Below are 18,998 nucleotides of genomic sequence, written 5' to 3' on the forward strand. Positions count from 1 at the left end.
AGAGTGGAAGTCAGGCAGCCTGGACACCTATTCTCCCACTCAGCGTGCCCATGCAGCAGATCCACACGCAGGCAGGGAAAGGCCAGTGCTCCCAAGCATCTCTGTGGCTGGGGCACCATCCATTAGGATGGCCAGAAGGGCTGCGGGTTCCTTCTGCAGACCGGGCAGAAAGCTTTCAGTTAACAGATCTGAGTCTGGAGCCCTTGACACCCCCCTCTCACTGGCACACAAAGGGGAAGGTCACCTGTTCCATACCATCTGCAAACACTACAGGTCCAGGCGGCCCAGAGTGGCTTTGGGACCTGCCCCAGCTGTCCCTGCGGTGCCCACTTCCTGCTTTTGCCCGATCCTCACCCTGCCGAAGGGCGAGGGCATGGGTGTATGCCTGCCCCTGCCAGGGCAGAGCAGAGTGCTTGACTCTGCACACTGGTTCAGGATGGAGTCACATGTGGAGCAGGACTAGGCCAGGTTCTTGAGTTCAGCTGCAAAGGCTATGGACCAGGAAGCAGGTCTTGTCTGGACTCAGGCAGGTGCTGGGACTGGAGGACAAAGGCCATTCCTGCCACCCTTCTGCTGAGCTCACCTGTGGGTTCAGTGCAGACCACAGAGATGCAGTGGCTCTGGCCCTCCAGGGCAGAGTGCCCACCTCCCCATGGCTGCTCCATGCCAGCCCAGGGCAAACACCAGCAGTCCTGACTTCCTGACAGTACTCATTCCCTCTGCCCCCACCCTGGGAACAGAGCTGGATCCCTGGGGACCCTGCATGTGCCCAGGATGTCTCTATCCCCTTCACCTCCTCCACTGCCAGCCAACCTTGGCTTCTCGCTCTCTGTGCACCCCACCCTGTCCTGTGCAGAGCAACAGGATTGCTCAGGGCCTTCTGGGAGACCGCCTGATGAGACAGAGCCAGAAGCTCACAGGACAGTCTGGGCCACAGGTGTCCCCTCCCACCAGACACTCCCGCCCTTTGGAGGTGCCCGCGATGAGGTGGGGTGCAGAGAAAGGGGACTTAGGAACTCCTGGACTGGGAGCTAGGGCTGTGGGTCCTAGCTAGTTCCTACCTCTGACCTCCACTCAGACTGATGCCTCTGCCCCAGCATCCCACACCAGATGGGCCAGCTGAAGAGGAAGGGCTCTGAAGCTAGGGGCCCGGAACGTCCGCGGGGAGGGCTGGGGCGGCCGCGCAGCGCCCCAGTGAGCTGGGACCGCCAGGAACTCCGTGCGCAAAGCCGGGCCAGGCGGGCGGGGGCGGGGCGTCCCGGGCCCGCCCCTGCCTCCCCCGCGCGCCCGCTCCCCGGTGACTCGGTAACCTGTCGCTCAGGTTCGTCCTCTCGCCGCCCCGCCCCGCCCCGCCCCGCCCCGCGAAGCGACCCGCCCGCCAGCGGAGACCTAGTGCGGTGGCCAAGGCGCGGACACACTGGCGGACACACGGACGGGGGACTGGCCACAGCGAGGACGCAGTTGCCGGGAGCAGGTGAGGGCGAGGAAGGAGCTCATCCGTCTGGGCCTCAGTTTCCTCAGCGGCGATGGGACGCGGGGCTCTGGCGGGGCCGGGTGCGGGAGGCAGCTGGGCGCTTGGGGCGCTGGGGATAGCTGGACCGGGGTGGCCGGGCGCGGGGGCGCAGGAGGTTTGGGGGCTCTTGGCCCAAGAACCCGTCCACTGCGGCCCGGTCTGCCAGTGTCCGGGGCGCGGCCCGCGTGCAGGGATATTTTTAAGCCAGTGGTCGGTGACTCACCCATGCAGGTCCCATGCCCTCCCAGCCCTGGGGCTAGGTGGAGGAATCCCTGCATCCGGAGAAGGGGCTTCTCATCCCCTGGAGGAGGCTGGGGCCTCCTCCATGGTAGGACCCTGAAGGTGGGCACACAGCCCAGGCCCTGGAACTCTCTGGAGGGTTGGGCCAGGATGGCATCAGGTTGGGTCAGGCTGCTGGTCAGAGGTGAGGTGTGGAGTCTGAAAGGGAGGAAGGCTGGGGGTGTGGCTGCAGGAGCCCTGCCTGGCCCATCCTGGAGGGTGAGCTACCAGGACCTGTGGGAATCCAATCTGGCCATTTCAGGTTCCTGGTCCCTGGGCAGGGCTGCTCTAGAACTGCCCCTTTGTGTGAGAGTGTCTCCCCCCCCCCCTGCAGGGGCGGAAGTAGGCACACCCTACAGACCACCTCTGCCCCTATTCCAGTGCACAATCCTTGCTGTGCAAGGAGGGGGCCCCTGGTGGGGATAGCCCATCTGCACTGCCATCCTATGCCCAGGCCTCTGTTGGACCTGCCCAGTACCCAGGCCCTGTGGGCCCAGTGCTTCCATCCAGCCAGACTTCAGCACCCTGTGCTTGCCCAGGTCTCCTCAAGTGTATCCACCCTCCCCCCTAGAAGTTTCCAAGTTGTCTCTTCCTCCCCCCTACCTGGACAGAGCTCTTTCCTCAGGTCTCAGAAGGGCCTGAGGGACTGCCCTGTTCCAGGGCCCCACCCGACTCCCATGAGGGCAGCTAGGAGCCCTGATGACTAAGCTGACCCCTCCCCAAGGTCACTCAGCATGTGGAGCTGGAATTTGAACTTGGAGCCAGTTCCTCCACCCTCTCTGCCCTACTGGGGCCTCCTCCCTCCACTGTCCACTCGCCTGGCCCCAGACATACTGGGTCCTCCCTTCATACCCGGAAAATGGCCTCCATAAAACTAAAGTACAGCCTGAAGCCCAGGGGCCAGGGCCAGGGCTGGGCATCCATCTCCACCTATTCTGAGTTACATGGCTTCCCCACCCCCAGCTGAAGCCCACTGGGAGCAGGCTTCACCCAGGCCTCTAAGTGGCCCCCGCTCCCCCACTGCTGAGGGGAGGGCTGTGCAGCCCAGCCTGTGTGTCTGCGTGCCTGCAGGCCTGGGTCTGGAGGTTGTTTTTGCCCAGGTGTGTGTACCTGGGCCCACGTGCCCAGTGCCCTTGGTTCAGCCTGCCAGGAATCCCCATAAGCAAACACTCAGACTCACCCTCTGAGGTCACGAGCATTCCAAACATTCTCCACGGATAGGTGGACAGGGCAATCTGGCCAAGCCCCTGTGGCATGTGGGCGGGGCAGAGCAGGAGCCAGGATGAGGCAGTGACCAAAGCCCCCAGGCTCCCACATCTCCTGGGAGTGCTCCCCAGCAGGACCTAGTCAAACCAGAAAGTCCTGGGGTGCCCAGCCTGCCCTCAGCTCTCCATACCAGCACCCAGGCTGCTGGCCCCACCCTGTAGACCCAAACACTGAAGTCAGGAGGATGGCTTCCTGAGTGGACCCAGGACCCCCCAGGGAGCCGCCACAGAGGTGCTGTCCACCTGTCCCACCTGGGACCTGGGGGCAGTTCTGCACTGGTGGTCCCCCCAGGGCATTCTCCCCACCTAAGCCCCCAGGGTTTGCTTCCCTCCCAGGAAGGTCCAACCCAGATCAGACCCTGTTCACTTTAGCCACCTGTCCTCTTCCCCAGAGTGCAGCTGGACAGTGGTCAGGCCTGGGAATCTGCTACAGGGAGGCTGGGACACCACCCATCCCTCTGAACCCCCACCCTGTGCCCACCTCCCCAGGTCCTTTCTTGGGCCGGCTCCTGCTGCCAAGGGTCCTACCCTGGTTTCCCCATTTTGCCTTCTCATCAGGGTGAGACTACCCCTTAAGCACCAGGGACCCCAGGATTCCCTACCACAGGGCTTCCCTGCTTGCTCTCCAAGGGCCCAAAGAGAGCCAAGGGTGGACAGGTGTGGGCTATGTGTTCACCACAGGGTGCAGAGGCCCCTGTGGGGTAGGTGCCTGGGGTGGGGCAGGACTGGAAGGCGGGAGCCAGAGCTCCCTCTGCACTGTGTGCCCCTCCCCAGGCTCCAGCCTCATGCCCCTGCCCTCCACTCCTGCTGGCTGCTACCTGCCCCAGGGCCTTTGAACCTACTTGAACTCTGCTGAGAAGATGCTTTCCCCCCATCACCCTCTTCAGAGCCTCCTAGGCAGCCTCTTGGGGGGGGAACCCTATGCAGTCTGAAGGTCTGAGGCAAAATGGGGCTCAGTGGCCACTAGCTGGGTTGCAGGGCAGGGAGCTCTGCTTCCTGAGGACCCCTGTGGAATCTGGTCAAGTCACTGAATTCCTGCCCTGGACCCGGGGTAGAGAGAGGAGGCCCTGTCCTGGGAATAACAGGGCCACTGGCCAGGACCAGAGAAGGTGTCAGCTCAGTTCCTCTGTCCTCTCAGGTGTGGGCCAGGCATTGAGTTCTGCCCTCCCAGCTGCGGGCCGCCACCAAGGACACCATGAGCCAGTCAGGAGCCATGAGCTGCTGCCCTGGTGCTGCCAAGTGAGCCCCATGCCCACCCTCACTGCCCACAGGCAGCCCCCGGGGAGGGCCCCCGGGGAGGGCGTGGTGGCCCCCCTCACCTGCCCCCCCCCACAGTGGCAGCCTGGGCCGGTCCGATGGTGTGGCTAAGATGAGCGCGAAGGATCTGTTTGGTGAGTGAAGCTGGAGCTGGGGCCAGGCTGGGGAAGTAGGGGACTGCCTGGCCCTGGCCCAGAGGACCTCAGGCTTGGTCAGCCCTGGGTACCTGGAGGAGGCCTCTGACAGCTTGTGAGGTCTGTCCCCAAAGTTCCTGGCACAGAACACCCCTCCCCCAGCAGTAAGGGGAGAGCCCTTTACAAATAATTCAGAGAGCAACAGTATTGATTCCCCTGGGCGTCTCTGCAACTCGATCGGGCAGGTGGCCGGTGGCCAGGTGTCTCTCCAGGAGGGAGCCAGGCTGCCCTCCCGGCTGGCCGCAGCCCTCACTTGTGCCTTTGGAGGCTGCAGCCACCCACCGTCTGGACAGCAAGAAGCCCTAGAAAGGAGGATTCTGGTGGTGGCTCTGAGGGTGGCAAGCCCTGGCCTAGACCTCTCCCCTGGGAAGGTGGGCTCCGGGGTTGGCCAGCCTCCGGTGAGGCTGAGCCTCCAGTCCCCCAGGACAAGTCCCATAGCCTCTGGCTGCCCTCCCTCTCGGAGCCATGGGTGTCCCCCTGGGCTGAGCCTGGGCTGGATGGAGCAGAGGGCTTCCTGAGGGTCCTCGTGGTCTGAGCAGGGTCCTCGAGGGTCTCACACCTCGATCCTTGGTGTTCATGAGGGGCCCAAGAGAAGCACCCCTTACCTTGACTCCACCCTCCCTTGCGCGCCCCTGGGGTCCAGTCCCACCTGAACTGGGGGCTGGCGGTCCTGAGATCTGGGCTGAGTGGCCACCATCTCCCCGTCCAGAGCAGAGGAAGAAGTACTCCAACTCCAATGTCATCATGCACGAGACCTCCCAGTACCATGTCCAGGTGAGACCCTGTGCTTCGGGGTGCATGGGCAGGTGGAGAAACTGAGGCCCGGGGACAGGTGGGGAGACCAGAGCCAGGGACTGCCCCCCACGGGTCCCGGGCCGAGCCACAGTGGGGTCAAGCCCTTCAGTCTGGGAGCCTTCCCTGGGGACTTGGTGCTGAGGGGGGAGGCCCCCTGGGGCTGTGCACCGGAGCCTCTGGGAAGGAAGTCCTCATCCTGGCCCCAAAACAAGGAACTGGATTAGCGGGAGAAGCTGAAACAAAGACACTCTTTATGGAGCACTGCGGGAGCTTCAGGTGGCCGTGCTGCCTGGGAGCTACCCTGCGTACCCTGCCACCCGGCGCCCTTTGGACCGGCCGCCAGCCTGGGAGGGCTTTGTCCTACCCCTAGAAGTCAGGAGACACACTTTACAGATGGGCCTTCCATGCCTGCGAGCTGGCCGGGCTCCTGGCCGAGATCCAGGCCTGGGGGAGGAGTGAGGGGGAGGCAGGTAAGGGGCGAGCAGAGCCAGCTGCAGCTTCAGGCCCACAGTGCTGCTGCTCTCTGGGGCCACCCACCGTGGGCCTCACTGGGCCCAGGGCTGAGGAAGTCACTGTCTAAGCCTGTTTCCTCAGGATGAATCCAAAGGACCTGAGGCTCTGGGGTCCAGTGTGTTGGGATGACCAGTGTTCTGGGCAGGCTGGGCCATTGTGCAGTGACCACTGCGACGCAGTTTCCCAAGGCAGAGCTGTCAGTGTGGGCTGGTCAGCCAGCCCCCTCCGCAGCAGCTCCACCACCTTTCTCAGGGGTGGGACTTTGCTCTCCTCAGTGAGGACCCAGCCTGGCCCCTGGACTTTGGTCGCAGCTGGCCTGGCTCATCCCAGCTGTTGCAGGGGCCAGAGAGGGTGTGGGAGGACATGAGGTTTTCCCACCCCTCCCAGAGAAAGGATCAGAGACCTACCTCAGCAAGGTGGAGCCGAGGCAGGGTGCCAAAGCCTGTGTTTTTGCTGCTAACTTTCCGTACAGTAAATGTGGTGGGGCGTGCAGTCCTGTTACCACATCGGCGGCACCCAGCCTGGCTCTGTCACCCCAAGCCCCTGCCAGACCCTTTGAGGTCGCAGCCCCACCTCCCTGTCTCTGTCGACAGGACCCTGTAGTTTACAGCCTCCTCAGCTTCCTGAACTGACTTTAAGAAGGCGTGGCAGAGGATGACTGTGCCCGCCCCGGGCTGCGAGGGCATCTTTGCCAGCCACCTGGCCCCAGGCCTCTCCCCTGATGCTGCTTCTGCCCACATACAGGTGGAGGTGCTTCTGATCCATGTGGACGTCTTCATACGTGCAGTCAGGTGTGAGGGTCAGCACCACCTTCTCCCGACTGTCTGTGGCTTGTTCACTCATAAGCATCACTGTCTTTCGAGGGACACAAATGTGACATCTTGGTGACGTCTAATCAGACCACCTTTTTTTCCTTCTGTGGGGGCTTTTTGCCTCCTGAGGAACTGTGCCTTTGTTGCCTTTGGATGTCTGTAGTGTGGCCTTGGCATCCAGGTGTTTTTGGGGGCATGGTGTGGCGTGGGGATCCAGGCTTCTTTTCTCTTGTGTGCATGTCCAGCCACAGTGAAAAGGCTCTCCTCCCCTCCTGGAATTGATTAGCCACATCTGGACAGGCCTGTTTCTGGAATCGTCTATAAGCCTGTGTACAAGCTTCAACTCATTGTGGCTTTATGAGTCGTGAACTCAGGCCCTGTGAGTCCCACAGCCTTGTTCTTTATCTTCAAAATATCCTATGTCTCTCCCCCCACTCTTGTGTTTTAGAAATGGGGTTTTGCTATGTTGCCCAGCTGGTCCCAAACTTCTAGGCTTAAATAACCCTCCTGTCTCAGCCTTCTGAGTAACTTGGATTACTGATGTGTACCACCAAGCCCAACTAAGATTGGCTTGAGTTCCTTATACTTGCATCTGAATTTTAGAATCAACTTGTGTGTTTCTCCTCCTGAAAGATGCTGTTAGAATTTTGATTGGCATCAAGTCAAATCTCTGAATCACTTTAGAAAGAGTTGACACTTGAACAACATTGTGTCTTTCCATCCACGAACATGGGATACCTTTCCATTAATAGGTATTCTTTAATTTCTCATCAGTGTTTTGTGGTCTTCATTATAGGAAGCTTGCATATATCCTTTGTTAAATTATTGCTTAGGCATTTGATTTTTATATGTTATTACAAATGGTGCAGGTGCAGTGGTGCATGCCTGTAGTCTCAGTGGCTCAGGAGGCTGAGGCAGGAGGATTGCAAGTTCAAAGCCAGCCTCAGCAACTTAGGAAGCATTTAGCAATTCAATGCTGACCCTGTCTCTAAATTAAAAAAAAAAAAAAAAAAGAGAGAGAGAGAGCTGGGGATGTGGCTCAGTGGTAGAGCACCCCTGGATTCAATGCCCATTAATGAAAAACAAATGGTATTCTTTTTAACAGTTGTCTGCTGTTAGCCTATAGAAACACAGTTGAACTTTGGTATGACGATCAAGTGTCCTGAGACTGGTGAATCAAGTCATTTGCAAATTACTTGTGATTGACTTGTGAAATGCTTGGATTTTCTAGATACACATCAGATTGCTAGAAAATAAAGACCACTCTTCATTTCCCGTCTTCATATCACTCATTTAGTTTTTTGCCCCATCTCCCTGTTTAAAGTACAATGCTAGATGAAGATGGGTCTGCAGAGGTCCAGTCTTGGAGAGAGCGTCCAGTGTCCTACTGATGCCTGTTTTTGTGGATACCTATTATTAATGTGAGAAGTTCCGATTTCTTTTGCTGAGTTTTTGATCATGATGGGTGTTGGATTTTGTTAGATACTTTCCCCAAATCTATTGAGGTTTATTGGCCACTGCTGGTGTAGTGAACTACATTGGCTGAGGGTTTTTTGTTTTGTTTTGTTTTTACCAGGGACTGAACTCAGGGGCATGCAACCACTGAGCCACATCCCCAGCCCTATTTTGTATTTAATTTAGAGATAGGGTCTCACTGAGTTGTTTAGGGCCTTGCCGTTGCTGAGGCTGGCTTTGAACTTGCAAGCTTCCTGCCTCAGCCTCCCTAGCCGCTGGGATTACAGGTATGCACCACTGTGCCTGGCTTGACTGATTTTTTTTTTTTTTCTTGGTGGTGCTAGGATTGAGTCTGGGGCCCCTTCATGCTAGGCAAGTGCTCTACCACTGAGCTGCACCCCCATCCCTTTTTATTTTTATTTGGGGACAGGGTCTTGCTCAGTTTCCCAGGCTGACCTCTAAGTTGTGACCCTCCTGCCTCAGCCTCCTGAGTAGCCGGGATCACAGGTGTAAGCCATGGTGCCTGGCTCCCTGGTTGGCTTTTATGTGTGTTGAACCAACCTTGCATTTCTGGGATAACTTCATTTTCTTCAAGGTATACTACTTCCCCCCCCCCCATACTCAGGGAACCTCTACCACTGAGCTGCGTCCTCAGCTGGTTTTTTGTTTTTATGTTGAGACAGGGCCTGGCTGTCCTTGAACTTGCCATCTTTCTGCCTCAGCCTCCTGAGTCCTGACACATGGCAGGCATGTGTCACTGCGCCTGGCTCTACTGCCCTTTTTATGTGCTGATGGGCTAATTTGCTAATATTTTGTTGAGGGGTTTTTGTGTCAATGTCTCCCAGAGACATTGATCTGCAACTTTCTCATACAGTGCTGATGGCAGGTTGGGGGTCAGGGTTATGCCGACCTCACAGGGCAGGAGGGAAGAGTTCTCACCTCGGTTTTCAGAAAGTTTGTGAAGCTTCTGGTCGTTTCTTCCTTCGATACTGGTGATTTGCCAGTGAGGCTGAGTGCTGGGCCGCCTCTGTGGGATTGCCAGACTGTGGGTGCCTGGGGTAGTGTAGACATGTACCCTCTGTCCTCTTGGTTTTGAAGGGATTGTCTCTAGCATTTTTCTTGATCGCTCTTGCTGGGGATTTATCAATGTTAACATTTCTTTCATAACTAACTTTGTTGGATTTTTCCCTATTGATTGTTTATTGGGGGGTGGGTATCAGGGATTGAACTCAGGGGCACTCGACCGCTAAGCCACATCCCCAGCCCTATTTTGTATTTTATTTAGAGACAGAGTCTCACTGAGTTGCTAGCACCTCACTTTTGCTGAGGCTGGCTTTGAACTTGTGATCCTCCTGCCTCAGCCTCTGGAGCCACTGGATTACAGGCCTGCACCACTGCGCCCGGCTTCTCTATTGATTTTTACTTTTAATTCACTTCTTTCCACTCTCTCTGGGGTCTGTTTTATTGTGTTTTTGTAGCTTTCTTCCCTGTGGTACTGGGGGTTGGGCCCAGGCCCTTGCATGCCGGGCAAGTGCTTACCACTGAGCCACACCCCAGCACGTTTTTCTAGCTTCTTAAGCTGAAAGTTTAGGTCACTGATCCTAAGTCTTAACTTTTTGCCTAACATCGTCATCAGAAACTATAAATTTCCCTCAGTGCACTGCCTTAGCTGGGTGTGGTGGCGCACACCTGTAATCCCAACTATTCAGCAGGCCGAGGCAGGAGGACCAAGACCAGTCCAGGCAACTTATCATGATCCTGAATTCATCTGGGCTCTGTGTCATGTGCCTGTCCTCCCAGCAGCTGGGGAGGCTGAGAGGGAGGATCACGAGTCCAGAGCCAGCCTCAGCAATGGCAAGGCACTAAGCAACTCAGTGAGACTGTCTCTAAATAAAATACAAAATAGGACTAGAGATGTGGCTCAGTGGTAGAGTGCCCCTGAGTTCAATCCCTGGTACTCCCCTCCCCTCCTCCAAAAAATCCTGAATTCAAAAATATATATATATATAAAAGGGCTGAGGATACAGATCACTGCTAGAGCACTCCTGGGTTCAGTCCTAGCACTGGGGAGTCGGGGGTGGGAGAGCCAGCAGTTGTAGTTGTAGTCCACCAATCGTGATATATTATGCCTGTTTTTATTATACTTCAGAATTTTCTTGTGGTGCTGGGGACAGAACACAAGATATATACACAGATATATCTCCCCAACCCCAGAATATATTTCACTTTTCCTCGTGACTTCAGTTTTGACCCATGGGTTATTTAGAGCTATGTAGCTTGATCTCCAAACATTTGAGGATTTTCTATCTAACTTTTGGCTATTCATCTGACTTTAGTTTCATTATGGTCCAAGAGCGTCCCCTGTGTGGTCTCAGCCGTGGGAGATGTCCTAAGCTCGCTGGTGGCCTGGCAGCTTGGTTTCATGTGGTGGGTTGTTCTGTGTGGTGCTAACAGCGTGCATTTCAGGGCTTCCTCCGCCCCACACAACCCCCTGGGATTCTGCTGTGTGTTTTCGCCCACTCACTCTTCCTCTGGCTGATGGCCACGTGAGTCGCACCCAGGCTTTGTTATTGCAAGTGGCTTTGCAGGGAGCAGCCTGGCCCAGCGCCACACTGCACCTGCACAGGCCACCTGCAGCAGAGCTGGGAGGGAAGATGTGTGCCTTTACAGCTGTCACCAGCCTCTGCATGGGAGGCTGGCAGGTGCTAGGTGACATTGCCTGTCTCCACATCTGAACCACGATGTACCCTAGTGACTTTGAGGGTTGGACAGTAGAATAGGTGAAAGAGACAGTGACTTATTGCTAAAATAATAAAGGCTCAGAGTTTCAATGTGTGGTTCTTTTATTCAATAAGATTTACATATGATTTTCTGTATTAAAAAGTCACAGGGCTGGGGTTGTACCTCCGCAGGAGAGCGCTTGCCCAGCACCTGCGAGGCACTGCATTTGATCCTCAGCACCGCACAAAAATAAATAGATAAAATAAAGGTATTATGCCCATGTACAACTAAAAAAAAGTTATTCATATTTGTTTTCTTTGTGCTCATATCCTTTGGCAATTTTCTGATGCAGTGTTATTGTGTTCTGACTTAAGTATTTATTTGTTTACTTACTTATTATCAATATCCTTTATTTGCGTGTGTGGCGGGGGATACTGGGCTGAATCTGGGAGAGCTCCACCACTAAGCTACATCCTCAGCCCTTTTTATTTCTTTTTATTGTGTGGTTTGTTCAGAGAAAGTGTCCCTAAATTACTGAGGCTGGCCTTGAACTGCATCTGGCTGTTTTTTATTTTTTGGTGCTAGGGATTGAACCAGGGCCTGTGCATGCTAGGAAGCACTACATGGCTGAGCGATACCCAGTCAGAAATCTTTTTTTTATTGTCAGATTGGTTAGTCTCTTCTTCGGAGCTCGCGTGTTTTCCCCCTTGCTGGGCAAGGTGCCCGTGGAGAAAGTTCCCTTAGACGTGGTGAGAAATCACCGTCTGATTTCTCTAGTGCTTTTGTGGCTGTGGGTTGTCTGATGGCCTAGCTAGTTTACCCACCTGGCCCAGCACTGTTTACGGAAGCCTGAAGCTCTGTGGGAGGGTTTTGCTGATGAGGTAGAGGGCAGCTCACTGGGGCAGGCCAGGCCAGGCTGCGGAAGAGCCCCCGATGCGCTCTTTCCACCCATGTCCCCGAGGAGCCAATCCCGGATCCCACTGCTCTGGGTGAGGGCATCCTGAGGGCAGGACCGGCCTCGGGCCCAGCACACAGATGCAGTGTGAGGTCCTGAGAGAGGAGAAGGGCCTAGCAGCAAGAGGTGGGGAGGGCAGAGGAGTGCCCAAGGTGGCGGGCAGCCAGGAATGCTTTCAGGTTTTATCAGTGCACCACTGTGACCCCAAAGATGTCAACCAGGGCAGAATGGGGGCGCCTCCACCTGAGATAAAGCTGTGGCCCTGCGGGACCCCCTGGGTGGGCGGGGGCCCCCAGCCCTGGGCCTGGGCCTGGGCACAAACCCGGCTGAACCCAGTCGTGACTGTTGCCCCCAGCACTTGGCCACATTCATCATGGACAAGAGCGAGGCCATCACATCTGTGGACGACGCCATCCGGAAGCTGGTGCAGCTCAGTGCCAAGGAGAAGGTCTGGGCGCAGGAGGTGCTGCTGCAGGTGGACGACAAGGCCCTGCGGCTGCTGGACGTTGAGAACCAGGTCAGGCGGTAGAGCAGGCTGTTGTCTACTGGGCTCCCATGGGTGCCGGGTCTCTGGGGTGAGCATGTGGAAGAGGACGAGGCCAAGGGCCAGCAGGATCAACCTGGCCAGAGCCCAGGCAGCAACCTGCACTGGGGCCAGGCTGTGTCCAGTTGCGAGAGGCTCACAGGCTGCAGTCAGCAGGCCTGGCTGTGTCCCTGGGGTCTGTACTCAAGATGTGTCTGCAGTGTGAGCAGTGTCAGTCCTGTCCCTGGACTTGGTCCGTCCTGCCCCTGCAAGTTCCTGCCACGTCTGTGTCCCAAGAGCACATGCTGCTCCATCACGCCTCTGGCAGGGCACTGGTCCCTTTCTCGGCCACTTCTGTGGTCCATTCCCTGCCTGTGGCCATGGCCCACATCTGTGTCCAGGGCCGGCTGAGGCCACGTCACCGCCTGCCCTCTGTCCCCAGGAAGAGCTGGAGAACTTCCCGCTGCCCACCGTGCTGCGCAGCCAGACGGTGCTGAACCAGCTGCGCTACCCCTCGGTGCTGCTGCTGGTGTGCCAGGACTCGGAGCAGAGCCGGCCCGACGTGCACTTCTTCCACTGCGACGAGGTGGAGGTGAGGCAGCTGACAGGGGCGGGTGAGGCACCCGCTGAGCCAGCCTGATGCCCCTGTCCCCCAGGCGGAGCTGGTGCAGGAGGACATCCAGAGCGCGCTGGCCGACTGCCGGATGGGGAAGAAGTTGCGGCCACAGACCCTGAAGTAGGGCCCTGGGGACCCGGGGAGCTGGGCTCTCACCAGGGCAGGGAGGGCACCAAGGAGGCAGCTGCCCAGGACTGGGGTGGTGGCCAGCTGAGCAGGCCTTCCTGTCCCCTCCAGGGGGCACCAGGAGAAGATCCGGCAGCGGCAGTCCATCCTGCCGCCTCCCCAGAGCCCAGCTCCCATCCCCTTTCAGCGCCAGGCTGGGGACTCTCCTCAGGCCAAGAACCGCGTGGGCCTGCCAGCACCCGTCACAGAGCCAGGTAGGCCCAGGGCTAGGTCGGGGTTCCCTGGAGGGTCTGCAGGGCCCCTGGGCAGCTGCTCTGTCCCCACCAGGCTACCGCCGCCGGGAATCGCAGGATGAGGAGCCTCGGGCGGTGCTGGCTCAGAGGATAGAGAAGGAGACGGTGGGTGCCCTCCCACCCCCCGCTGGGCCCTCCCGGCCTCCCCTGCAATGGGCCCAGACGGCCTGTTGCCTGTAGAGCAGCCCCAGAGTGGGTGGAGGTCTGAAGCTCACCCCTGCTCTTCTGACCCCAGCAAATCCTCAACTGCGCCCTGGATGACATCGAGTGGTTCGTGGCCCGGCTACAGAAGGCGGCCGAGGCCTTCAAGCAGCTGAACCAGCGGAAGAAAGGGAAGAAGAAGGGCAAGAAGGGGCCGGCAGGTGCGTGGAGGGCGGCGCAGGGCCCCGAGCTGGGGACGGCTGGCCTGGGGGGGCTCAACATCGGACAGCAGGCAGGGCCCACGAGGCCGGGCCGGCCAGCCGGCTCACGGCCTCCACCCTGTGCCAGAGGGTGTCCTCACGCTGCGTGCCCGGCCCCCCTCTGAGGGTGAGTTTGTCGACTGTTTCCAGAAAACCAAGCTGGCCATCAATCTGCTGGTGAGTCCAGGCCTGCCCTGTGCTGGTGGTGAGGGTGGAGGTTCCCCCACACCATCTGTCACCTGCCCTCTCCCTGCCACCTGTCACCTGCCCGCTCCCTCCAGGCCAAGCTGCAGAAGCACATCCAGAACCCCAGTGCGGCTGAGCTGGTGCACTTCCTCTTCGGGCCTCTGGACCTGGTGCTGGGGCTGGGGCAGGTGGGGCGGATGGGGGCGGGGACCCAGGGTGGCCCCTGTGCAGCTGCAGGCTGGGTCGCCCCTCTGAGCCACGCCATCCCCCAGATCGTCAACACCTGCGGAGGCCCAGACATGGCACGCTCCGTCTTCAGCCCGCTGCTGTCCCAGGAGGCTGTGGCCTTCCTACGTGGCCACCTGGTCCCAAAGGAGATGTCACTGTGGGAGTCCCTGGGGGACACCTGGACCCGGCCCCGGTATGGACAGGGTGAGGGCAGGGCCTGGACCAGGATGGGGTCCTGGGTGGGCCAGCTCCAGGAGGAGTCTTGGCTGACCCCGGCACTGCCCACCCCAGCTCTGAGTGGCCGAAGGAGCCACAGGTGCCCCTGTACGTGCCCAAGTTCCACAGTGGCTGGGAACCGCCTCTGGATGTGCTGCAGGAGGCTCCCTGGGAGATGGAAGGACTGGCCTCTGGCCCCGATGACCAGGTCAGACCCCACCCCTCTGCAGTTTGCCTCCCCAACCGCTGCCAACCGCTGCCCTTGCCACTCCTGGAGCCACAGCTGGGGCTGCCCCCTGCCCGGCCTGCCAGGTCACAGTCATTCACCAAGTCTGCCTTGTGCCCTTTGTCCTGGGCCCCTGCCTGGCACTGCCTGGCCTCCACCGACATCAAGCCCTGCTTTCCCCACAGCCCACCCCTGTGAGCCGACTCTCCATAAGAAACTCCCCGAAACACAGTCTCTCCTCTGAGTCCACACCCCAGGGGGACGTCTTCCCACCAGTCAGCTCCCCACATTCTCACAGGTAAGCCCCATTGCAGGGAGGTGGTGTGACGCCCTCCACAGCATGGACTGGGGTGTGCTGCCACCAGGTGGTGGCAAACACCTCCTTCAAGTGGCTTAAAATGCCTCTTCCAGATGAGAAGCTGCTTTTCACTCTCAGAACTGCCTGGACAACTTAGGGAGACCAGATTTCAAAATAAAAAATCAGAAGAGTTGGGGGTGGAGCTCAATGGTAGAACACCCCTGGGTTCCATCCCTAGCACCATACAAAAAGAATGGACCCAGGGGCGAACCCCTCTTTGCCCCCCCACTTCTGTATCCTCACTCCCGGCCCAGGGTCTGCCTGGGACACTTGCAACCTGCAAGGTCCCAGAATCTTGTTTCAGGAGGGAAGGGGCTGCAAATCCGTATTCCAAACAAGCCCATCCTCTTGGCCCACATTGGGCCTGTGGTCCCCAGGAGAACTTCAGTACCTTTATTTTATTTGTGTGGTGAGGAGGATCGAACCCAGGACCTCACACCTGGGAAGCAAGTGCTCTCCCGCTGAGCCACAGCTCCAGCCCCCAGGTGGAGCTACACAGAAGTGTTTTCAGCAGCTGTCTGTTCACCCTGGCGGCCTCTACCCTGCTCCTCCCAGTGCAGTGGGACAGGGAGCAGTCCTGTTCTGCACCAACAGCTCCACCCATGCCCCTGGGGATGTAGGTCCAGACCTCCAGAGAGCCTGCAGGCCGGTGCCCTGTGCAGCACCCAGGGCCTGTGGCTCTGAAAATGTCCTGGCCCCATGACCCTGTCACCCCCAGGCACCCAGCTGCAGCTCTGGTGGGCCAGGCCCTGCATCTTGCCCTCCCGTCCACTCCACCTCCAGGGCTGTCACAGTTTCCCTTCCGGGCTGTGAGCGACAGCCCCTCCTCCACTGCAACCTGGGCAGCAGAGCCAGGCAGCTGCGTGCCTGGGAAGCTGCTGCACCAGTCCCTCTGGGTCCTTGTAGGGGCCACCAGCCAACATCAGCCCCGGCCAAGTACGTGAAGATTCTCTACGACTTCACAGCCCGCAATGCCAACGAGCTGTCGGTGCTCAAGGATGAGGTCCTAGAGGTGAGGGGTCAGCCTGACCAGGGAAGGTGACCCAACTGTGGAACCACGAGATGGGCACAGCCTATTTCCCTAGGGTCCCCAGCTCTGGGTTCCAGCTGGGTCCGTGGGCAGGATCTCCCCTACTCCCAGCACGGCCTTGCCGAGGGCCCTCCAGGTCTGGGGGATTCCCGAGGGTGTGCGGAACCCGTGTATGCTGGGCAGTCACTTTGCCAAGTGGGGGGCCCTCCAGTGAACAGAGAAGGGGCTTGACACTCATGGCCACCCGGGAGCCTTCCCCTGTAGCCACTGTGCCAAACCTGAATCCAGGCCACTCACTGAGGGACAGAAAGTGGAGCAGGCTGGGGCAGGGTGTGGTTTACATCCACAATGAGGCCAGGAAGCATCCTCCCTCCAGGACCCTGCTAAGGCCAGGCAGGGGTAGCCCCCCCCCCAGCCAGGACTGAAGCCTGGGGCCAGGATGCACAGTGGCCTGAGGGCTGAGCTCAGGGGAGACTTGGGGCACTCTCTGCCTCTCTGCAAAGTGTGGCTCATGTGAGTAGTCCCAGCAACCACACTAGTGCCCGTGGCTGGGGAGGGTGGGGGTCGAAGGGCAGGAAAAACGGTAGACCTGATGGCCCCGGGACACGGCAGGTCCTGGAGGATGGCCGGCAGTGGTGGAAGCTTCGCAGCCGAAGTGGCCAGTCTGGCTATGTGCCCTGCAACATCCTGGATGAGGTTCGGCCAGAGGACATTGGTGCCCCCCTGGAGCAGGTGCCCGGCTCTGTTCTTCCCCACCCTCACAACACAGTCGTTTGCCCTGGGTGGGGTTGGGGGGACAGCTGAGTCTCAGCCTGGGAATACCGCTGCACCCCAGCCCTGGGCCAGAGCCTGTGCAGAGGCTCCTTCCTCTGTCTTGGCCCAGGGAAGGAAGGGCCGGCCCACAAGTCAGGTAGGGGTCTGGGCAGGTCTTCAGAGCACCCACCTCACCACCTGCCCCTGCAGGCCAGCCAGAAATACTGGGGTCCCGCCAGCCCGATGCATAAACTGCCCCCTATCTTCGCAGGGAACAAAGATGGTGAGAGGGCGCTTACATGGAGAGGGAGCAAGGAGGTGCGGGGCGGCCTGGGAGGGCAGGGGGAAGCCAGGGCCTGCGCGGGTCCACGGCTTAGCACCCGCTCCTGCAGAGCTGATCCACCACATGGATGAAGTCAACGATGAGCTCATGAAGAAAATTAGCCACATCAAGGCGCAGCCGCAGAGGCACTTCCGCGTGGAGCGCACCCAGCCAGTGCACCTGCCACTCACCTTTGAGTCCGGCCCGGATGAAGTCCGGGCCTGGCTAGAAGCCAAGGCCTTCAGCGGCCGGTGAGCGGAAGGGCTGCGGGTTTGAGCAAGTGCACGCCAGTGCACGCAGCCGCCATGCCCACCCCTGCGCCCTGACTCTCTACCACCCCCAGGATCGTGGAGAACCTGGGTATCCTGACTGGACCCCAGCTCTTCTCCCTCAACAAAGATGAGCTGAAGAGGGTGTGCGGGGAGGAGGGCATCCGCGTGTACAGCCAACTCACAGTGCAGAAGGCGATGCTGGAGGTGAGCGCTCCGCTCCGGTGCCTCTTTCACAGTACACCCACCTACCTGCTCCTGGGGTGCTGGGAAGGAGTGGGGTCGTGGCCTCTGGCCCCTTGTCTGAGCTCCTCATCCCTTCTCCCTAGAAGCAGCAAAGTGGGTCGGAGTTGGAAGAACTCATGAACAAGTTTCATTCCAAGAACCAGAGGAGGGTGGAGGACAGCTAGACCTGGTGGACTGTTGCCACCCTTGCTGCAGAGGGAGGCAGCACGGGTGGTGGGCCCGCTCCCAGTGCACGGAGTATTATTTTATATGTGTATTATTTTATACTGAGGACTCACATGGGCTGGATGGGGTGCTCATCTGCCTCTAGGCGGTTGGCTTATCTTCAGGCTGGGCCAGGTCCATGGATGGCCTCTCAGCTGCAAGCCACTCACCCACCCAAACCAAGGCCTCTCCCAGCCAAACCTGCCACCTAGCAGTGCCAGCCTCCATCCATCAGCCCTAGGCCACAGGACCCCCCAGGTGGGCAGGGCCTCTCTGGCCTCCCTGTGCTGATGTCGGCTCCTGGCCTCTGGAGTTTGACACTCACCACCTGCTGCTTGATTTCATATGCACCTGCTCCCAGGTGTTCCCACCTGTCTCAGGTGGGCCAGAGCTCCAGGCTGCTTAGGCTGGTGACCTGGACTCCAGGTTTGTCCCCCACAGGATGCTGTCCCCAAAAAATGGCCTGCAGGGGCTCCAGGACAGGAAGCCACGGTTGCCCCACCGGTTAGGGGCATGCTGTGCCCTCACCCTTTCAAAGACCAAGGCGCGAGGGCTGTAGACACCCACTCCCATCCAGCAGAGCCCAGACAGGAACTTTCTCTGACCACATCTCAGGCCAGCTAAGCACTGCATGCTGGTGACTGGTGATCTTAGAGCCCTGGGCAGAGCCTCACATCCAGAAATGAGGGTGGGGGCTCTAAGGCCACATTATTAAACCAGTTTCTCCTGGAAGCCACCTGTCTGTCTCCTAGAGCCTCCTGAAGCTGCATCTCTGGTTTTTTTTTTTTTTTGGCGGGGAGGGAACTAGGGATTGAACTCAGAGGCAGTCAATCACTGAGCACATCCCCAGCCAATTTCACATTTTATTAGAGACACAGGAATCTGCACCTCTTTATGAGCTGTCAGGCAGAGGGCTGGCCATGGCCAGGTGGGTGGAACCTGTCAAGGAAGACCCCTCACCTCTATACCCATTCAAAAAGGCCCCCAGCGGAGGGGACATTTCTGAGAGGCGAGGGGCCCAGGAAGCTGTCCCCCGCAACACCTACCCGCTCTGCTCACTGCATCATCCCAGGCCACATGTCCAGAAGGCCCAAAGCCCATCACCCAGTCTGGCCTTCGTGGGGCACATGCCAGGTGGGAGTGAGCCAGGTTTGCCAGGTCTGCCCAGGAGGGGTGTGTCACAAGTGAGGCTCAAGCTGAGAGAGGCATCGGAAAGAGAGCCTAGAACCTGTGAGTCCCAGC

At 58.7% G+C, this 18,998-nt stretch overlaps 1 protein-coding gene across 6 annotated transcripts; it reads left to right on the forward strand.

The window, feature by feature from the left end:
• The first annotated feature begins 1,324 nt into the window (after positions 1 to 1,324).
• On the forward strand, positions 1,325 to 18,492 carry Eps8l2 (EPS8 signaling adaptor L2). Of its 6 annotated transcripts, none has more exons than XM_040283898.2 (21): positions 1,325 to 1,474; positions 4,196 to 4,296; positions 4,393 to 4,448; positions 5,218 to 5,282; positions 12,115 to 12,276; positions 12,725 to 12,874; positions 12,939 to 13,018; positions 13,136 to 13,278; positions 13,352 to 13,422; positions 13,553 to 13,679; positions 13,807 to 13,895; positions 14,000 to 14,092; positions 14,177 to 14,325; positions 14,424 to 14,556; positions 14,760 to 14,872; positions 15,839 to 15,944; positions 16,575 to 16,694; positions 16,926 to 16,998; positions 17,108 to 17,288; positions 17,381 to 17,513; positions 17,636 to 18,492. In XM_040283898.2, the coding sequence occupies exons 2-21, from the start codon at positions 4,253 to 4,255 to the stop codon at positions 17,714 to 17,716; spliced, it is 2,169 nt and encodes a 722-aa protein (XP_040139832.2). In that variant the 5' UTR covers positions 1,325 to 1,474; positions 4,196 to 4,252; the 3' UTR covers positions 17,717 to 18,492. The 6 variants fall into 6 exon arrangements, with proteins under 6 accessions (XP_040139832.2, XP_077901379.1, XP_005341680.1 ...); XM_078045253.1 differs by having other exon boundaries at positions 16,575 to 16,658; XM_005341623.4 differs by having other exon boundaries at positions 14,000 to 14,074.
• Positions 18,493 to 18,998: the final 506 nt, after the last annotated feature.

This window comes from Ictidomys tridecemlineatus, chromosome 4 (assembly GCF_052094955.1).
Source record: "Ictidomys tridecemlineatus isolate mIctTri1 chromosome 4, mIctTri1.hap1, whole genome shotgun sequence".
Taxonomy (NCBI): Eukaryota; Metazoa; Chordata; class Mammalia; order Rodentia; family Sciuridae; genus Ictidomys; species Ictidomys tridecemlineatus.